Genomic DNA, 12,829 nt, shown 5'->3' with positions numbered 1-12,829 from the left:
CATAGTCTCAGACCCTTTGGGGGGCTTTCTGCATTCTAGGTTGGTAACCACCTGCATCCCCCAAACTCTGGTGGCAAAAATACCTAGAGTTGACATTTATTCTTCAATGCATTTATTTCCAGGTCAATTAATATGTTAAATCCCAAATTTTGACTGTCAATAAGGTAGGTCTCTAGAACAAACAAGTCCAGGGCAAGAATATGGAATAAGAAGAATGAGTGTCTCCTCTGTCTTCTCTAAGACTGAGTAGTACATGTCTCCTGCTGAATACAGACTTTTTGGAAAGGTGAATGTCCCTAGATTGGAGGTAGAAAGACTTGGGCACCTCTACGAGATGGTCTGAGACTTTCAAGAATTCTCCAGCCGAAACCGGTTTGGCTCAGTGGATAGAGCGTCAGCCTGCGGACTGAAGGGTCCCAGGTTCGATTCTGGTCAAGGGCATGTACCTTGGTTGCGGGCACATCCCCAGTCGGGGGTGTGCAGGAGGCAGCTGATCGATGTTTCTCTCTCATCGATGTTTCTAACTCTCTGTCCCTCTCCTTCCTCTCTGTAAAAAATCAATAAAAATATGTTTAAAAAAAAAAAAGAATTCTCCAGCCCAGCCAGTGTGGTTCAGTGGTTGAGTGCCAACCTATGAACCAGGAGGTCAGGGCAGATGCCCGGGTTGTGGGCTCAATCCCCAGTAGGGGGCATGCAGGAGGCAGCTGATCAGTGATTCTCTTTCATCATTGATGTTACTATATCTCCCTCTCCCTTCCTCCCTGAAATCAATAAAAATATGTTTTTTAATAAAGAATTCTCCACAGAAACATGAAAATTTTGGTTACTTGTTTTGGAAAAAAATACTGTTTTCTATCAATATTTCCCATCTTTTTCTCAGCTTTCAAACCAGCAATCTTAGGCTTATTATAATTTGAGAAACAACTTAGTCCTTAGTGCTAAAAGTTTACAAGCAAACTTTATTATTATTTTATTATTATTTCACTCTTCTTTGTTTTTTAAAGAAGCCATACTTTAAAATATATATATATATATATATATATATATATATATATATATATATATATATATATATATATATTGTGGCTTCTTTAAAAAACAAAGAAGAGTTAAACCAATAACAACCCCATAGTGAGAGTTTCCATTCTCCTGGTGAAAGGTTTGTGAACTATTGAAAAACAATTTTTTTAATCCTAGAAGAGAATATTGGTGCTGAGAATGGAAAAACGCCAGTAACCCACAAATCATCTAATTTAGTTTTGGAATTAATAAAAAGTACACCAGCATCGTGATCTCTGATTGTGTTTTTCTTGGGCTAATATTGAAATGAATTCTTATCCTTTGACTTAAGGGTGGAGAAGTAAGTGGTGATTTGAAAATATCCCAAAATAGGAAGCCAACCTGGGATTTGAAATTTGCCACAAATAATTTGCCAGGTGGATATTCACCACTTCGTTAGTCAAGGATTTCATTGTGGGCTTTATAGGCCTCGTAAGTTTTCTCATGGAGGAAACCATGCTCCCTCTGAGCCACAGCTCTCCTTCCTGTTCCCACCAGCAGGATGTTTTCCTGCAGGGGTGAGTTGAACCATCAAGCCGTTGCATTGCCATGACCATTATATCCAAAGGGGTGAATCCTTCAGAGCCCTTAATCAACATGTTCAAAATCCAAACCACCTAATCAGTCCTGCAGTTCTCTTGGTAGTTTATGAAGCTTTTTCAAATATATTTTCTTTAATTACCACAGCCATTCTGTGAAAGGGGTATTACTATCCTTATTTTACAGGTGAGGAAATTAATGCTCAAAATGGTGAAGTATCTTGCTCATCCCAATCCAACAGGTTAATAAGAAACCAAGACTCAAACCCAGGTCATCTGATGCCAGTTCCAGTGTTTTCTTCTCTGTCCCACAGTTAACTCTTATATGATCCAGGCTCATTATAAATCCCACTTGTTCTTTATCTACCAACATAATTCTTGTCAGACACATAGGACAGCAAATAGTGTATTTCTTCAGGGGCTACCCAAATTTGAAATGGCTGTGTCTAAAGACAGTGGAGCATGAACTGAAAAACTTTGGGTCACATTTGACCTGCAGACATGTTATGTTTCACAATTTTTAAAATTATATTTTATTTTTATTGTTAACATTATTACAGATGTCCCCCATCCCTCCCCCCCACCTTTGCCCAAGTCCCACCCTCCCCTCCCTCTGGCCCTCACCACATTGTTGTCTGTGTCCATGGGCTAAGCAAATATGTTCTTTGGCTATTCTCTTCACCTTCTTCATCCCATCCCCCTCACCCTCCTCCCCTCTGACATCTGTTAGGCTGTATCATATATTCATGTCTCTGGTTCTATTTTGTTCATCAGTTTATTTTGTTCATTAGATTCTACATATAAGTTAGATCATATGGTATTTGTCTTTCTCTGACTGGCTTATTTTGCTTAGCATAATAATCTCTAGGTCTATCCATGCTGTCACAGAAGGTAGCTGCATAGTATTCCATGGTGTAAATGTACCACAGCTTTTTTATCTACTCATCTACTGATGGGCACTTGGGCTGTTTCAAGATCTTAGCTATCATAAACAACACTGTTATGAACATAGGGGTGCATATATTCTTTCTGATTGGTGCTTTGGGATTCTTAGGATATATTCCCAGAAGTGGGATTGCTGGGTCAAAAGGCAATTCCATTTTTAATTTTTGGAGAAAACTCCATACTGTTCTCCACAGTGGTTACACCAATTTGCATTCCCACCAGCAGTGCACTAGGGTTCCCTTTTCTCTACATCCTCACCAGTGCTTGTTTGTTAATTTGTATTTTTCTGATTATTAGTGACATTGAGTATCTTTTCATAATGTCTATTGGCATTTGTATGTCCTCTTTGGAAAAGTGTCTATTCAGGCCTTTTGCCCATTTTTTTAATTGGATTATTTGTCTTCCTGGTGTTGAATTGTATAAGTTCTTTGTATATTTTGGAAATTAACCCCTTATCAGATATATCATTGGTGTTGGCATAAAAACAGGCATATGGATCAATGGAACAGAACAGAGCCTAGAAATCAACCCACACCTCTATGGTCAATTAATATTTGTCAAAGGAGGCAAGAAATTACAGTAGAGTAAAGACGGTCTATTCAATAAGTGGTGCTGGGAAAATTGGACAGGTACATGCAAAAAAATGAAGCTAGACCACCAACTTACACCATACGTAAGAATAAACTCAAAATGGATAAAAGGCTTAAATGTAAGCCGTGAAACCATAAAAATCCTAGGAGATATAGGCAGTAAAATCTCAGATGTCTCACTCACAATTTTTGTTTTGTTTTGGTACTAACATTTACAAATTCAGAGATTTCACACAGAAATCCAAATTTCCAGCTTCTCTTGAAAATGGGGCAACCCTGGCACACATCCCACGTGGCAATGATCGGCTTTAGCTGAGTAGCACCGGCCCGGAGACAGGAAATGTGCTTTCCAATTTGCTCCAGGCTTCTCCACTCAGGCAGTGCATGCGGCACAGGGCCCCATTCATGCACTCTGGTCCCTGACAGACTCTGTGGGCAGTGGTGCTGGCTATCTCTGCTCTTGAACGTGAACTCCTGGGGAACAGGTCAGGGACTATATAACACAGTGCCCAGCATACGTTGGGAACCCAGGAAGGGCAGGGTTGAAGGACTACTCCAGATCTTGTTACATTTATTGATTGTTACCCCTTGGGTGTTGACAGTATTTATACTGATCATTACAAAGAATTGGTCCTAACCTCCTAATTTAGTATAGCTCATGGGGCTTAATAAATTGTTCATGGTGAGAGGGAGAGACAGAGACAGAGAGAAATAGCCTCCCTCCCAAATATGTTTGATTCATTTTTCACCAGATTCTTTCACATGTGTGTCTAAATGATAAACAGATTTATACACCCAGTTTTGGGAATTGATCTCTTCATTACTGGTGTGACTCTCATTTTTTTTTTCCTTTCATTTCTTTTTTTTTTTATGTCTAAAGTTTTACATATGTCGACTTTTTCCCCAATTGACCCCCTCCCCCATCCCTTCCCAGTCCGGGCAAGCCCCCACCGCCCCAGTGTCTGTGTCCATTGGCTATGCTAGTATGCATGCATATAAGTCCTTTGGTTGCTCTCTCGCTCATCTATTTTAAATTGAGTTTATAAAATATTTGTTTATCTTTGCCTTTCATTCTCAGTTTTATAGATTCAAAAGAAAGATGATCTGGGAAACTGTTTTAATAGTTCCTTATTTCAATAATTACTATACTTATATATGTGGAAAGTTTTATAGTGGTTTGAATTTTTTTATCATTTATAGAGACTTGTCTGATCCATGGGCAGATGATAAATTTAAAAAAGGGAGAGAACATGAGTAAGAGAAAGGAAAAGGTAATAAAAGAAAAACTATCATAATACAACCCTTAAAGGGTAAGAATTTGGTTTTATGTTGGCTGTACCCTTAAACACAGATGTACATAATGAAAATGAGAGAACATCCTATCAGGAAGCTCCGAGAGAGATCTCCATAACCAGCATAATAAAGGGCTTGATTTTGTACGGTCCCTTCCCCCGTCCTTGCATTCTATGTTGTTGTATTTCATTCTAGAGCAGAAAGAATCCAGGAAGTAGAGCCAATGACAAGGTCAGAAATGAGGATCTAGATAAACTTCAGCTGGAACATTATAAAAGTGAAAGTCTAAGGCTTCATAGAGACCTCCTACCCCCCTGGAAAAACGTCTAAGAAGCCTTAAAGCGATGAAAGATCTAATTTGAATGAATGAATGAATGAACAAATGAACTACATTAAAAAAGGCCCAGGTAAAAAGAAGGCAGAAAAAAATTGAGGCATGTGGCTGGGAACACAACTAGACTCATAGTTTCTTGAATTTTTTGGTTTGCTTTTTACTATACATTATGGAAAATTTCAAATATCCATAAAAGAGAGAATGATCCAGTAAATCTTCATCACCAAGACAATTGTTAGTCAGTTTAAGAAACTGAAATCCCCAGTGAACCTAAAATAATTATTCTGACTATTTAGCTTCAACTTCTCTTTATTAAATCTATTGTGAATCCCTTACGACTTTCTGAGTTGGGAATATGAAGCCACAGAGAGAAGAGGCTGTGAGCCTAAACAAATCCACAAACATGCTGTTTATACCCAGCATAACCAGAAGCTGAAAGTGTGACTTTTGTGGTTTACTTTGGCCTCTTAAGCCAAAACAATTAGACTATTGGACTTGAAAGAAAGAAAAGGAACTCTGAAGCTCTTCAGCTGTGAAGGCAAAATCATCAAAATTCTTTGAGACTAAGCAGTTTCTGTGGCTTTTAGAAACTTGTGTGGCCCAAAGGGGTCATAAATAATTTTTATGGTATAATACCCTTAAAGGAAATACTTGGTTTCCCAGGAATTCTTGCCATTCTTACACTCACAAAGGTTCGTGCTGGTTGAGAAGATCAGTTTGAGCCTGGTGTTTTGGCTCAGTCCTGCCTCCGGGAAACACTAGACAGTGTTGAGATCCAGCCTACCTCCTGGGATTCCTTTAGCGGGTGAAATGAACAGCTTTGAGGTAATGATTCATTTCTTTCTACTTCATGATTCAACTTTTAAGTAAAATCTCTACTGGTCCTTCTTATCTCTGGTCTAACTTACACCATCATCTTTTCCTTCTGGTGTCACATAGAGAGCAGTCAGAAGTCAAAATGCATCTCCATGGTTATATTAAGATTTAGAATGGTAAATTGTAGACCCCATAGGATCGACTGGCAATTCGTTCAAATGATACCACCTCGCCACATCCACAGAAAGCCCATAGAATGGTCCATTTTCTATGTGACTAGGTAGGAAGTCGGGGGAGGGGGGTCTCCATAAACCTGACCTGCTTATTCTAAGGGTACAATCAGCATCTCACTATTAGGCATAGTATAAGGACAGTCATCCCATGGGCTGTATGCTTCTAAATATCGTCAGCAGAGCCCCCTCTGCAAAGGCTGCTGCCGTCTACGCATCGGGCTGAAGGCACCGGGTCGAAGAGGCCTGGCCTCCGGAGGCTACTCTGTGCCTGGTCAACCAAGACAGCGCTTTCTGGGCTCACAGCAGAGCTGCTAGTGGCAGAGGTCCAGCCACATGGTTTTTTTCTGGGCTTTGGAGACTAGAATCCCCAAATCCCAAAGTCATTTATCCTCTAAGTGGAGCCCACACCTGGAATGCACCTTTGCTAGCAGGCAGTCGTTTATAGGTCGTTTAATGACATTTCAGTTGTGCAGATGTCTGCTAAAATTAAGTATCCATAATGATATATTTCTCTCTACAATATCATTTAAGTGCTTTTTGTGTAAAATTTATCAGTGCTTGCATCTCTGATTTTGCTCTGCTGGTGAATTTTTTATAATGTTGTTTATTGCAAAACGGTACCGTCTTCTGAAAGCTTTTATCAGATTCCCATGGTGATGCTGGAGACATCGGCAAAGCACAGTTCAAATTAAAATTTCATCACCTTCAAAGGCTACTTTTATGAGCTACCAGAGAGCACCTGCCTGACCCTGGGTGGGTACCATCGAACAGAGAGGAGGCAGGAAGCTTTTCTTGCAGAAGTGGGGAGTCTATGTAATACACATGAAGAACATGCAAAGCAAAGATTACGCCATTTTTGTATGCATGGCATACTTCAAATACTGAAACTTTTGGCAACATGCTTGAAGCGATTAACAGATTCAAAACAACACCAATATAATAAAGTCACTACTGCAATATATTAGTGTCTTGCAAGGTTTGTAAGAATTCTTAGGAATCACACTTTTGATGTCTGGCTTAAACTGTGCGTTGGCCCTATGCTCTCTGACATACTCGTGAAGCAAAAATGATCAATTTTAACAAGCTTATGACCTTGCTTTGCACAGACTTGACATTATCCCGAGCTTCTTCCTTCAGCTTAGCAAGGAGCATTTCCTACACCCGTTATCCACACCTCTGCCCTCGGTATTTCTTCTGATAGACCTCCCTGTAGGAAAAAAGCATCAAGAACCCACACAGGACCACATTAAGATGGTGTAGTGATTTCACATAGCAATGATAGATAAAATATTAAAGCGGGAAATACAAAGGATTTACCAGGTTCACAAAGAAGAAGAGCATCCCCATGCCTGGAACAGTACCAGGGTGATGCGCAGTGGAAGCGTGGCAGGCCATCTGGGTTCTGGCTCAGAATTGGGCAGGGGCAGCCAGGCTTCTGCAAGGCAAAGGGACTAAAAGGGCTCCCTGTCAATGTGGAGGCAGAACCAGGCTCGGTGCTTTAAGGGCCAAGCAAGGGGCACTGAACAAAACGATTTCTGACCTCTCAGTGGAAAATAGGGCTTTATCAGAGTCTGGACCTGGAGAGTCTGGAAAGCCACAGCCTCAAGTAGGAAGTGAATGAAATTCTTGCCGCTTGGTAACCAGATCTGTAATAGTCTCATTGTTCCCATAAGATAAGAACTACAAATGAAGACCTGGTTCTGGACTTAGTGCCAGGAGTCCAGATGGTAGTAACCACTAGGGAAGAACAGAAGGAAGGAGGGAGGGAGGGAGGAAGGGAAGGGGGGAGGGAAGAAAGGAAGGAGGGAGGGAGGGAAGAAAGGAGGGAGGGAGGGAGGGAGGGAAGGAGGGAAGGAGGGAGGGAGGGAGGAAGGGAAGGAGGGAGGAAGGGAAGGAGGGAGGGAGGGAGGGAGGGAGGGAGGGAGGGAGGGAGGGAGGGAGGGGAAAGAAATCTGCTGTCAGCCTAATTACTAGTATGGATCCTTCCTTGGCCATCTCCTTCTCTTCCTTTCCCTTGGTATCCTGCAGTTTCACTTGAAAGTACTTGGGTATAAAGTTAACTTTGTTTATTTTGTTCGGAACTCATAGCACACTTTTAGCCTAAAGAATCACATACTGTTTTTAGAATATTTGCTTAAATATTTCTTCCTTACCAGTTCACCGTTCTCTTTTTCTGGAACTCCTACCGACTATTGGAAGTTTACAATCTCTTTTTCCATATCCCTTTGCTGCTCTATCTATCTACCTATCATCTTTCTAATCTCTCTAAATTACATTTTTGGTCAGTTCTTCATCACTACTCTCTAATTCACACATTTTCTCTTTAAATCTATTTATTTCTTAAATTTTTATTTTGATTACCATATTTTTCATTTTTAAGATTTATAATTAATTCTTTCTTAATAATCTCATGTTCCTGTTTCATGTTTTTATTTCACCATTTAGTGTCCTTTTTAAAAAATTCATTCTTTTATCTTTTCAACATCCTAGACATACTTATTTTAAAGTCTGCATCAGGTAGTTCCTTAAAGCCATCTGGAATGAGTTAATGTTCCAACAGCAGATTTTGCTGCCTATCTTTCGTGGTATTAGATTTTATTTTTTATGTGCTTACAATGTTGGCCTGTAGGCTCATTTTGAGTAGGAGATTCATTCTCACTCTCACATTTTAGTATAAGGCAAAAACATTAATAAAAACAGCAACCACATACAAATAAAGGGAACCAGCTACCATAAAGATATTTTATATAAATGTTAGTAAGATTGCATATTATACACTACAAATAAAGGAATAGAGATGCAATTATTTGTCAGATACTTCGGACCTAGTGCTTACCATGAGACCTTGTATACAGTAGATGCTTCAATTCATAATATAATTAAAGAATCTTGGCTTTGGTTTGTGGAAGACTTCAGCTTGAATCATTTTAACACAATGAGCAACCAATTCTGAGCTACCCAAATTAAGAATCTCTGAAATGAAATTGCATTAGATCATATTGTGGCATCACAGATGTAAACTATGCAAGAAAATTCTAGTCAGAAATGTAAAATTAGAATCCCAGGTAAAAGTTCTATCTTGTGTTTTATTTCTAACCAGTCGCATTAAAGAAATAACCCTACTTGACCTCTTTTTCCTCACTATTCCTTCAACTAATCACTGAATACAGTCCTCATAATTGATGATTGTATAAAATATATGCCCAAAACTTTTTATCAAGATAGACTCTCATAAAATGTCCCACTTGTATAAAATTTAGTGTATCCAATGGTTTCTTAAGTAACTTCCACTGGAGCTAACCTCTGCTTACAGACAGACATTCTTTGTGCTAATGTTCCAGACATCATATGTAGAAGGAAGGAAAATGATGATTAGCCAAAAAAACTATAATTATGAGACCTAGTGACTGATAATGTATTCCACTTTTACCTTTGCTAATGTTTTTACAAAACTGGGCTGGGCTCCGTGTTTTTACACTAGGATCTGTAGACATTTATCCACCTAATAAAATAACCACACAATCTGGCGAAACTCTGCATACTTGGCAGCCCTTCCCACGCCAAAGCCTAGAACAGCATTGGCCCGGCAGGTGTGGCTTCAGAAAGGCCGGAGAGCTAAATTCGGGAAACCTCTCCAGCACCCCACGGGAAGGGGGGCGGGGGGAAGAAGCAGTGCGCCTGCCATGTTGATATGCTAGCCCAGCTTTTTAGCAGCCCATAGAGCTTTATTCATTCACAACAGATAATGAAAACCACAGTAACTGAGGAATTGACCTAGAGACCAAAATTACAATAAATTACATTTCTTCTTAATAAGCGATGTCATGTATTTTTAAAGATTTTTTTGACATTTAGAATATACATACTACATAGCATTTGACACTATTGAACACATGAGAAACCTACACTTCTCCTTTTAACCAAAGTAGCCCCTTTTTTTCTTAAAGGGTAAGGTAGAGAGAAGAGTAGAACTCTCAACAATCTGGACCCTAGGAAGGGGGAAAGGAAAAATGTTTTCTCATATATTTCTTTTCCATAAGATGCTCTTTAATTTTTAGGACCCAGTTAGTGAGACCAGACTTCCTGGGCCCTACAGTCAGAATCAGCTGCATATATAGAACACTCCCTATATACAAATACTAAGAGAACTTGAGTATAAAAAGGAAAACACAGCATAGCAAAGCCTTATGCCAAAGATAAAAACATTAACACCAGGGGAATCTGAAGGGGGAAGGGGGACTGGATGGTGCCTGTCAGAGCAGAACACTGTAAGAGCAGCTGTGTAGACACTTGTCCCATTCAGTTTCCCAGGACACTGAAAGGTCACTCGCTGATGGTCTGGGTTCCAGTAAGAATGGACTGTGTGAGTGGCCAGGAGCATTTTTCTGCTACCCCTCATCCTTGAGTGGCTAAGCTGGAGGCAGACAAATGTGTGGGTCTTTACAGCTTCCATGGATCTCACACCTGAGTCATCTTTTATTTATGTCCTCCTATGGCACAGAATAGTTGTGGGCAACGCCATTCATCAGCCTAATGGGCTCAATTGGAAAGCTCTCAAATCCCCTGGGACATGCCTTGTTCTATGAAAAGAATTGTTAACGGAGATTCTTAAACTAGGAATTTGTGTCTTCCCATAAATTGACCTTGTGAGGTATTTGTGGATCCCATTACAGAACTGGTCTTCTTAGGCTCCTGCAGCTCCTCAGCCCTCCCCACCCCCACCGCAGCCAGAGGATGTCCCTCTGCCAGCTCCTGCCAACTCCAAGCCACACAACGAGACATTCAGTAGGAACCATACTTTGAATTTTGAATTTTGATCGCTTCCCAGGCTAGTGGTACGCCGTATCTGATACTCTCTCGTGATTCTGGGCAGTGGCAATGAGATGACTTGGCCCAGCTGCAGCTAATGTAGTAAGTCTCTGAGCGTATGTAAGGTAAGCAGGCTAAGCGATGGTGCTTGGAGGTCAGGTGTATTGCACGCATCTTTTAAAGATTTTTTATTGATTTTTAGAGAGAGGGAGGGAGAGAAAGAGAAACATCAATGAGAGAGAAACATCCATTGGCTGCCTCCTGCTTAAACATTCACGGGGGTTTAAGCCTGCAACCTAGGCATGTGCACTGACCAGGAATCAAACTGGCACCCTCTTCTTGGTGCATGGGTCAACGCTCAACCACTGAGCCACACCAGCTGGGCTGCGTGCATTTTCACCTTATGATATTTTCAACATACTATGGGTTTATCAAGACGTAAGTCAAGAAGCAGCTGTATGTTCCTGTTTAGGAACTGCTCCTCTGCTTTCCACGGTAGACTCAAATGCTTCAAGTGTGTTTACTGCTGGATCCATTTGTTCCAGTTGAATTTGTTACTGTAATTGTGGCATTTAATGAATTAATATATAAACCAAAGAAGCATGAGGGGGGTGAAAGGAGATTATTGTAAAAAAAAAAGTTTAATTTATATTTTTCTTATTCCCAACTTAAATAAAAAATTGGTAATGACCACCTACCCCCATCATATCAGATATAGTGGCTTCAAATGATAAACTCCATCAACCATGTGACCATATTTGTGAGCTACATCCTCTCTTGATTTTCCTTGACAGTATTGTCTATGGAAAAACATCCATAGCTGTTGGTGTGTTTGTAAATTGCGTTATCTTTTCTCCTTAGATTTAACCTAAGAACCAGTGTCTGATGTAGGTATCAGTGTAATCTGCTTTGATAGAAGTTGTTGCTTAGCTCTTCTTTTCACCCCTTTAAGCCATGGTAAGCTCTTGTAATGCTCACAGACACATGTTTAATTAACCTCCAGGAAGAGAAATAGAAAATCTGGACATCATAATTGTTGCCCTTGAAAGTGAGACAATGTGTGTTATACAAACATCCTGTCACTTTCTAACATAATATAACATTAGGAGTGATTTATAGACACTCCCCCAAAGTAGATAGACTCTTTATGTGATTATTGGAGGACTTAATAATTATTTGTTGGACGTATGGATACACAGGGAAAGACATTTCTATGGGGCTGCTGTACAGGGATCACTGATTAATGAATTAAGAATCAAGTCATGCTGAATTCATTCAACAAATATGTGTTAAGTGTCAACTGTATACCTACCAGTTGGCCGGTAACTGCTGGGCCACAACAAGCCACAATGGCTAGATGCTTGTGACAGAGCTAAGACTTCGGGCCTCTGGGCAACGTAGAGATGCCGTTTCCTCACCAGAAACACACTCTCTGAAAGGCTCTGACCAGACGTGCACCTGACCAGTGGGACAGGATGGTGTGAGGAGAAAGAAGGCGTTCTCATGAAATCTACGGGTTCTCGACATCTTAGTCGTGCTCCAGTAATTAAGCATCAATTTTTCTTACACTGTGTGGCGTTTGACAAGGCGCTTGCCGAGGCCACGGAATCTCACTGCGGTGTTTTCTCTTCTAGGATATCAACGAGTGCATTCTCGAAAACTATCCTGAGTGTTCCAACCCCAGGCTATTTTACATTATCCCGTACTTCTGTGGACAGCATCCCAGATGCAGGTAAAGACTAAAGCTCGTGGCTTGCTCATGGGGAGAACAGGGGCACAATCTCTCATCTCTCAACCTCCTGGAATTCAATTAATAAGGACTTTTAATCTTTGAAGATCTCATTTGAGACTCTGAATGTCGTGCAAATAAAAAAATTAACAAGTTCTGACAGAGGCCCTGGGACAACCCCACTGCAATGCCAACCAAAGTCTTTTTTTAGACTTCACACTGTGTGTTAAGCAGCTGTTGCTACAGAGCCACGAGATGGTAAGGACCAGCGGTGAGCACCAGCCTGCTTTTCCACAGTGACTGTACCCCATCCATCGCTCTCCTGGCCTGTGTGGCATGTCTGATTGGGTCTGAAACACTGGACGCTCACACCCAAAATTTGATAGTATCTCTCTCATGAGACATACTTAGAAAGAGAGGAAAGTGCTTTCTAGTGATTGCCCTCTGTAGGGAGTGACTTACTCAGATCTAAGGGCCCACGT

At 40.5% G+C, this 12,829-nt stretch overlaps 1 protein-coding gene across 1 annotated transcript in view; it reads left to right on the top strand.

Annotated features, from left to right (window-relative positions):
* Positions 1-12,829, top strand: part of UST (uronyl 2-sulfotransferase) — a 262,801-nt gene that overhangs the window by 201,488 nt on the left and 48,484 nt on the right. Inside the window, exon 6 of the mRNA XM_080663571.1 lies at positions 12,253-12,350. Within this exon, the coding sequence (XP_080519697.1) occupies positions 12,253-12,350 (98 nt within the window). The remainder of the gene's footprint in view (positions 1-12,252; positions 12,351-12,829) is intronic.

Source organism: Plecotus auritus (assembly GCF_963455305.1).
Source record: "Plecotus auritus genome assembly, chromosome: 4".
NCBI lineage: Eukaryota > Metazoa > Chordata > Mammalia > Chiroptera > Vespertilionidae > Plecotus > Plecotus auritus.
Note: the sequence above shows the minus strand (reverse complement) of the source record. Positions and strands in the feature narration are given on the sequence as shown.